This window comes from Protopterus annectens, chromosome 4.part0 (genome assembly GCF_019279795.1).
Source record: "Protopterus annectens isolate FY-2018-M chromosome 4.part0, PAN1.0, whole genome shotgun sequence".
In the NCBI taxonomy this organism is placed as follows: domain Eukaryota; kingdom Metazoa; phylum Chordata; order Ceratodontiformes; family Protopteridae; genus Protopterus; species Protopterus annectens.
The window spans coordinates 520,599,936-520,609,426 of record NC_056733.1 but is presented as its reverse complement, the minus strand read 5'-3'; the positions used below and the strand labels follow the sequence as shown (position 1 = coordinate 520,609,426).

At 37.4% G+C, this 9,491-nt stretch overlaps 1 protein-coding gene across 1 annotated transcript in view; it reads right to left on the bottom strand.

Moving 5' to 3' along the window:
* DTX1 (deltex E3 ubiquitin ligase 1) overlaps positions 1 to 9,491 on the bottom strand; it is a 932,387-nt gene that overhangs the window by 643,257 nt on the left and 279,639 nt on the right. Inside the window, exon 2 of the mRNA XM_044068441.1 lies at positions 6,685 to 7,366. Coding sequence (XP_043924376.1) covers positions 6,685 to 7,366 — 682 coding nt within the window. The remainder of the gene's footprint in view (positions 1 to 6,684; positions 7,367 to 9,491) is intronic.

Sequence of the window (9,491 nt, the reverse complement as noted above, 5' to 3'; positions counted from 1 at the left end):
ATACTGAGTTGTACTTTAGGGTGCTGCAAACCTGAGTGTGTCCTCCTTTGGATGAGTTGCCTAGTAGCTATGAACCTGTTGCTGGTTTGCCATCCATTCCTTATTGCAATATTAATAGCTTACCATTTTTTATGTAAAACAGGCAATTTATTCTTCAATGGTAGCAGGCACTGAATTTGTAGATGAAATATTGACACATAAAGGTGTTTGCTAGCAGCAACCTCTTCATTAGTTACACATCTCTTTAATCTGGAATTATTCAGATGACTTTTACTTCTGTAGAGATTGTGCATATTGACTGATATTGGTGGTTTGTAATGACAAATGTTTGAGTGGCCTTTTATGGCTGAAGTGTTCCGAAATGAGCAGTTTTGGCATTATTTGGCCACACGTTTTGTTTCATTGCTTGCTGGAAAAATGTACAAAACTGGAAATGTAAAACACACTCTAACAAGTGGTGCTGTATTATACAAGCAATATAATTTAATACAATCAGGAAGGTGAATTAAAGAACATGTGCATTTATGCATGATCCTAAACATCTGTGCAAGGGGTCTATGGTTTGAAAACAGCCCAAAGGCCACTGCCAGATGCATTTTCTTTGAATCTGCATTTCAGTGTCATTTCAATGAACGTAAGTTTCAAGGGCAGAGAGGTTTATTGTTAATGCTAAGTCTGTTTTCATTCTAAGACTGTATTGTTTTGTTTAGCAAATGTCTATCAGTGTTTGTGCCATAAATTTTAAATTAAAAGTTTTAAATTAAATCCAAATATCTGTAATCATTGTAGAAGTAAATAAGAAAATCATATGCACACCCCTAAAAGGTTTGAACAGTGTCTATGGTAACTGGGGAGAGATAGTAATGGGTCACTGGAATGGCTGTGGGGGGGAGCAATCCATTACCTTGCCTAGGGCCCCATTTGTCCATGATTCAGCTCTGCCTAGTATCCCACAAACATATATGTAGTGTCTTGCTGGAATACTATAATTCATTTTTTTCATTTCATATCCACTTTTTGACTAACTGTACTGCGTCGCCCCTGCTTCTTATGTATAGATTCATAGGCTAACGATCCAGGGGACTTTATAAGCCTATCCAAGTTTTCCTGAAAGAATAATGATATCCTGTATCCGAATAGGACATTGAGAGCCAGGCATTTATAAGCTACCTTTGTCCATAAGAGACATGGGTGCCAGGCCTAGTATATATTTCCAATTCCCCATCCACTGGTCTAGGCTGCACTTAAACAGGGTAACAGGCAAACTCAGCTTCACCTGGATGGGAAGCATATTCCATAGGAGGGGCAGTCTCTGGGACACATATCTGTCTCTCCAGCATGTTCTGTTTAAGTCGCAGACAAAATTCAGGTCCCTAGATGTTGTATTTATTCTGGTGCTCTTTGACTTACAAATATGTAAGAGATTCATAAGTATGGGGTTCGCAGATGCCTTGTAAGCCAGGCATAGATTGCCCCTCAGCAATCTATAGGAGACTGTGTAGAGGGAAAGGGCTTTAAGGCACTCTGCATAAGGCAGGTTTGTTATGCCTTGTATTCTTTTAGTAAGGAACCTCTGAGGTCATTCTAGCTGCTGCCTGTGCCTGGTCAGGTACATACCAAAGAAAGCATTGTACTCTGTGATTGGCCTGATAAGGGTGGAGTACAGTGGGATAATGACCTCTTTGTACCTAGATGCCTTGCCCTTAGTTATAAGTTGTGCAACACAAAAAGTGTTTCCTCACCGCTGTGGCCACACGGTGGGTGGTCAAAGGTAAGGCTACTGTCTACATGCATACCCAGATTCCTGACCACTGGGTTAACTTTTAGGGCCATATTATCAACATGGTAATTAGCCAGGATGGCTGACTTCCTAAAGGCTACAGTTATGCATAAATCTGTTATCTGTGTTTTTACAGTATAAGTCACTGATAGATTAATGTTATCTTCACAGTCTCCTTTATCTCTCACAAAGGTTTTCAGCTGCATTGCTTTCCCTTTGACTTATGTCTTGGGAGCATGTTGTTATAGTCAATAAAATAAATTATACACAGTCTTGTCCCTCAGTCTCATTCCAGTCTTGACATTACTCCCCCTACCTATGGGACACCTACATGATCTTACAATAATCTTCAGTCACTTTGTCTAATTCTACACATATTAAGTCAACGTTTCTAGCTTATTGGCTGCATTTCTGTGTTTCTGATTTAATACTATTATATGTAATTCTTACCTTGTGCACATTTGAGGCTCTGTGTTGATTTCCATGCACCCCCTGATTACAACTGGCACCCTTTTTGTCAACCACTCCAAGAGTACACCTATTCAGGATAACATTTGTTAGAACATTTCCTCATGTCTTCATTTTTTAGAATAACACTTACTGGGTGTATGAATTGTTTTGCTTCATAGAAAACATGCCTGCTCTTGATACCAAATGAACTGTGCACTCAGGCACTGTCTGTTGAAATGTAGATGCATATTTGCAGTTAATTCTTTTTCTGATAATAGCCTTATGTGTATGTTCTCAGAATACATGACACACAATTCCATCTATTACTGCATCAAACTACCCAGCTCTACATCAACAATGTTTTGTAAGTCTACATAATTTTGCTATACAAGTCTCATTTCTCAACTGCTAAGTCTTAAGGACTATGAGTTATTCCAGAGAAAATGCTGGCCTTGCCTAAGGTGACTAAGTCTGTGCAGTGTCTCGAAGTGTTTTGATGCACACTTATCTGGTGCAAACAAACTGTGCCACAACCCTATATTTTGAAACTGATCACACAAAACAGTAACAAAACTTTCCTTTCATTTTTAGTGATGTTTTGTCTCACATTCAAATTATTATTTTTTTTAAATGCAAACTGATCAGCTTTCAATAGTAGAATCAAAATCATATTTTCCACACTGACATTTTGCAGAGAAAGTGGTAGTGTCTTATAATTATACTTTGAAACAGCAAAAGTCACTACAAACAACATGCTGTTTAAGCAATACGTATTCAGTGTGTTGTATTTATGAAAGTAACTTTTGTTAAAATACCGTTTAAACCATCACTCACTGTGATTCCCCATATCTCATAAAAAGCTACTCTACACAACCATACTGTACTAATATTTCCTTATGAAAGTATTAATTACCTTTGTTGTCACGCAAAATCCTTGCTACTGTCTTTAGATAAATTGTCTTTATGCAAAGTTTTGAAAAACTGCTTTTGCACTCCTTTACTAGTTAACATCTGCTTGTTACGCAAAGCAATTATGGTTTCATTTACAACCATTCATAAGCAAGTCTTTTTTTTCTCAAATCAATAATCACTTTTTAGACAAACAAAAAAGAAATTAATTCTCTACAAAAATTGCTTGTATATGATTCTTTACCACATACTGCCTTATAAATCATTCTTGGGAATGACACAAACAAAACTAGTTTTTATTGCACATGCATTTCAGCAATTACTCTCTTTGCCAAAAACATCTGCACTGCCCTAAAACATGCTTTACAAAAATTCACTCCATCAAACTTAATTTCCAGTATAGTTATGACTGTCCTTTTTAAACAAACACACTTCTTTCATAGTCTTCATTCATCATTCATGCATACTCAAGCAACCGACTCCCATTTTTGTGCCAACCCAATGTTTTATTTTAACCTGCTGTGCCATTTTATTTTCTTCTGTCGCTCACAAAGCGTTTATCCTAAAACAATGAAATGTAGCTTTATATGAGCTACTTTATGTTTGAGATAAACTTCACTTACACTATAAATAAATAAGGTGTCAGTTAATTTTAAGAATTTATTAAAATTAATTTGAAGTTCAACTTAAGGAATCTGATGAAAGCCAGTTCCACAAACCCAATCTAAACTTGTAATATACCTCTGGCACTGTGGGAGGAGTCACACTAAACACCACCCACAAACTTAAATGCACTGCCCTTAGATCACACAGCCTTAAAGAAAAGATGAATCCCTAAAGCCCCCCATTTCTCTTCTGCTGTGCACCTTGGATGGGGAACACAAATTCAACAAAGTGCCAGTTCTGTACTGCTGTTAATTTTCAGTTTGATGGAAGTGAATTCATCAGATCGTGTTCCAAATGCTTCCTGAAGGGCATAATATAAAGACATATGAGGAGAGGACTGAGGAGTTACTGCTGCTTTTTATACTCTGTGAATATTACAAAAAACACACCAACAAGATGTATGTGCCTACTTAGCTAATAAACATCAGCATATAATAAAAATCTACCAATATGAAGGTACACTGCACTTTCTGTCCTCTCTACTTTTTCAAACACTAAAACTGGAACATAAACCATCAAGTGAAGATGCTGACGATACAGGACCAGATGCAGTATTACAACTGCCCCTCCAGCAATCTGTGGCCTCCTGATTTTTTTTTAAATGTTGGCAAAGCACAGTTCATAATTCACACACTTCAGAACTGACAATACAGATTCAAATTCACAGTTCAAATAAAACAAGACATGCCATCAGTGATGTTACTCTCTGCATTATGACTATCCCTACATAAGTTAATTTAACAGAAACAGGCAAAATGAAAGACCCTCAAGTCCCCCTATGAAGAGGGCTTTGCCCCGTCTCACCTTCATTAATACAGTGTACTCTGAGATCATACCACTTGTAGGTGGATTATGAATTTTCACAGGAACCAATGTTATTGAATCACCTGAATACAATTATCCTTAGTTATGAACTAGAAATATGTAATTATAAAAACAGGGCATGCTATTCTCTAAGCAGAGTGGCAGTAGAATTCAGAAAGATTCTCACCACTTGTGTAAATTGCCTATCACAGGTAGGCCAACATATTAAAAATGAGAAAATCTGATTCAGAGACAGTTATGGCCACAATGAGAAAGACATCATTATTATCTCATTAGCATATCTTTGAATCATTCCTGTTTAACACTAGCACAGTCAGACGTGATGATGGCAGTGTTTTCCCTGGTAGCCCATGCATCACATTGGTAAAGACACTTCCTTACACGCACACACATGCAGACACACGCACATACACACACACACACACACACACACACACACACACACACACACACACACACACACAAAACAAGTAAGCCCCTCACAGTTGATCACACCCACAGAAACATTCACCCATTCCCCCTTCATCAGAGATCTCAACGTTTACCAACAAAATTTGTACCAAAGGAAAAATAAGTAAAAAGCACCAAATTAAGGACACATTTAAATGTTGGCACTATTACTTTAGAAATTCTCAAAATTATTTCAAATTTTAGAAGGAATGGAACAAAACTTTGAGAAACATCATGGGTGTCCCTACAAAATACAGACAAATCAGAGGTCTGTTGCCCTACATGTATTCTCCAACACACACTCGCACATCCAGACCCTTAACTCCCTAGTTAATCACCCTAGTATGAAAAACACCCAGGCAGACACACACGCACACACTCACACACACACACACACACACACACACACACACACACACACACACACACACACACACACATCCAACCAACTTCATTCATGCCCTTACACACATGCACACATCCACACTAATGTACAGCCATCTTAAAGGCACCTGCTCACAGCATTCCATCCTGAATCCCAGGGTCGGTCTTAGCTCACAGCATAACTATAAACCACATTTCACATTCATTTCTACTCTTAATAATAATTCTAAAACTATATAGACCCTTTCCTTAATATGAACCCATTCAAACAAGCTAAAGAGATGGAAATAAATACCATTTCTTGAAAAAAAAAGCTCCAAATGCAGAGATAAGACTACATTTTTAAAGAACATGTGTAAATTAAAAAAATATGAAATATCAAAATTCAGTTTTGTTCATTTCTGTCTAGCAACCACTATAACACAGCACAAGGTGTATTTGGCCTGTAACATCCTGCTCAGTACCATTCACATAACATCCCTTCAGTACCATACAACACCTGTCATGCTCTACCTATTAAGTGTTCATCTGCAATTCCTGTGCTCTTCTCCTGCTTTTGACACGCTTACATTATTACTACATTTAATATGGATACGAGACATACATAGTATAACCAAGAAGAATGTTAACAATCAGCACAGATGGTGTGCTATTCATTTACTGTCATCAACAGCTTTTCTCTCAATGCAGATGCTCTCTCATCAGACGCTAGATAAGATAAACAGTATTTTCTTTAAATTCTCTTTTTCCTGATCATTCCCACACTACTATAGTACAGCTGGTAGAGACTAAACACTTACTACAGCATAATGAAGGGAAGGTTTTCACCAAACAGTGAACAAGTATTTCACAGCAGGGACACAGCAGAATATAAAAATGTGAGAATTAAGCAGAGAGAATTTCAGCCAGGGCCACTGTTCATTTATTGTCCTACAGCCACTACAAAATTCATTAAATCTCTGCCACCCTTAACTTGTGAAACAGTTGAAGTCACAGTTGCTTCAGGGAGGTAATGCAAACTAAATGTTTGCTGTTGTGAAACAGTCTTTCTGCTTAAACAAAAAAAAAAATCAAAGGCAGCAAACTATTTTCTGCAAAGACTGAATTGGCATACATCAGAGACAGGCAATTATTTTATGAATAGCCTGAGTCAACACAATTTTTAAGATATGACAGTAGAATTGTTTTTGTCAACCAACAATAATTAGTGAAAGACTCACCCAGGAGGGATTGCTGCCCTTGTAGTGACCACTGCTGTCCTCTGAGTTCCAGGCCTATTCAAGTTGTTCTGCCCTGGGATATGGGTTACTGCTGGAGCAGTCTGACCTCTGGAAATGGGAGAGAGCTGTGTCCCAGATGGCGATCTGACTTGTTCCGCCTTCATGGTACCAGTAGCCATTGAATTAGCTGCAGACCAAGATGCCATCCCATTGAATGTGTTGCTCTGACGTACCACCATTGTGCCATTACCATTGCCAAGGTATATCTTCCGTCGTTGGGATGCCAGGATAGCATTGGAGGCAGCTCTGGTGCTGTTGACAAGAAGGCACTGCTGGCAAGAGCAGGGCTGACCAGAGCTGGTACCAACAGGCCAAGACTGGGATTTTGGAATGGATCCCATGGTCAGAGGATAGGCGAGGTCCATTCTGCGTCGAAGGCGACGTTTGCGCTGTGTCTGACGATTCATCTGTGACATGCTGTTAAAATCAATGATATAGCAGAAGCCCAGGGAGGTGAGGTCTAACCAAGGGTGTTGCTTCTCATATGCATTTTGAATTGTAATACAGATATCCATATCATAAGGGGTCCAGGATCCATTGTCATTCTCCCATTCCCATACAATCCCCTTTCCGGGAGCAGAAGAAGGGTCATAAAAATTTCTTCGAACAGGACGCATTGTTCCTAGAAAAGTAATGAAAAACAATCTATTAATTTATAGGTTAGCTTTATAATCCATCCAAAAGTGGTCAACGTTAAGAAGCATTTTATTACTAGAAACAAAAGTTTAAAACAGTGCATATTATACAGTTATAACAGAATATTTGAAACCTTATAATACACAGTACATTCTGATCAGGAATTGAAAAATCTGCATGTAACTGTTATCATATCAATCAGTGTGTACCACACAGCAAAAAAAAGAACACACTCTTTGGGTTACTTTACTGAAGTTTTCTACCCTGCCCTTGAAATATATGACCCCACACATAAAGTGTATACAAAAATCTTGTGTAAAATCATTGAAGCATTACAGCACCACATTTGTCTGTCTGTCTGTCTCTGTCTCTCTCCACAACAGCATTTTACAAGTAAGGCTAAAGCTGCACAGAAAAATAAGAGGAATAGGGCAACCAGGAACAAGTATATGTAATCCACATCCCTGATTAAAGTCAAGCATTGCAGGAACGCCACATTGCGCACATAGGATGTGGGTATACCTTGACATATGACCCAAACACCAAGACGCAAGTCAGGTATTACAGATGAAGAGAGTATAAGCAGATGGAAGACACTTTACTGTAGATCTGGACAGGTACAGAACTAAGGCAGCCTGAATAATTTAGGATAGCATGGTGGGGTACAGAGATAAGAATGAGAAAAAAGCAAAACTACATTTGCCTGAGAAACAATTATTCTACATATAATCCCTAGCTCAATCAAAGGAATCTGGAAACATATTCCAGTCACAGTATGTGCCCTTCTCAAATTTTATATAACTAAAAACTGAGTAATCAACAATAAAATCTCATGAACAAATTTAAAGATATGGCAGTCAAATGTATCACCTCTCACAAACTAGCTACAAAAAGTATAAAAAAAGAACATACTTTCAAACATATTGGAATTCTCTTCTCGACACAATCCTTGCAAGCAAATAAAACCCAAACACATAAATAAAATTCAGATGGCTTATATTTGAATTTCCTTATATTTAAACACAATCAGTTAATTGCTCAAAATAATATGTTCAAGATGAACATCATCCACATGGCATCCAACAGTGTAAATAGTTTATTTTTGCACATAGTTTTAAGGTTTTCACTAAACCTTCTATAAGTAAGGTTATCATACTTATACAAGTCAAAATTTATAAATGAGGCCACAAAACTAATGTCACAATCCACTCTTCAGATATAACAATAATAACTTTACTTTATTCTGAAATAGGGGTTTGTAACATGTCAGTCAAAATTAACAGACACACTTGGAACTCTTTATCCCCCGTACCCTCAGTAAATGGTGAATCTATTAGTTTTTCTTTTTTCTTTTTTCTTTTCTTTTCTCTTTTTCTTTCCTTTTTCATCGGTTCCTGTAAGTCTTCATGAAGCATTGTGGGAAATTGCTGTAATCAATACTACTTGTCGTTTTTGCTGTAAATGTCTGTTTACTTCGGCTGGAAAAAGCAATACAAAGTATACTGGGAAAAAAAAAAGAATGAGAAAAAAGCTCAAAAGTCTAGAGGATAAAAGAATCCATACTGCTAAACAAAGTGATTAGTGAGGAAATAACGAAGTAGGGGGAAATATACAAAAGATGGAAGGATAGTGAGAAGCTAATGAGGCACAGTTAGCAAAAACTAGGAGGATGGTAACCTAGAAGATGGCAGTAGCTAAAGTCATGCTAAAAAAAAGGGGATTAAGTGGGGAAAAGATTATTTTGTACACAGTAGAGTGGAAAACAGGGTAACACATATTTAGTGATGCCGATCAGTGGAGAGAAAGGCATGACAGGGAAGGGATTGCAAAATGGCAATAAACCCAACATAAGCCTGTTATTCTCACTCTAAATGAAACTTGGCTTAAACCCAGCATAAATAATTCTGAAATTACACTTCCCAGCTATAATGTCATGACTGTGTAAAGAGAAAAGGTAGTGATGGTACTGCTTTAATATCTCCAAACAACTACTACATTTCCCCATACAACAAACTAATATCAAAATTCAATTCAGCAGAGTTTCTTATAACTTTCCTGAAATTAAATAATTACAAACAAATATGCATTATTATTCTTTACATCCCTCCTGG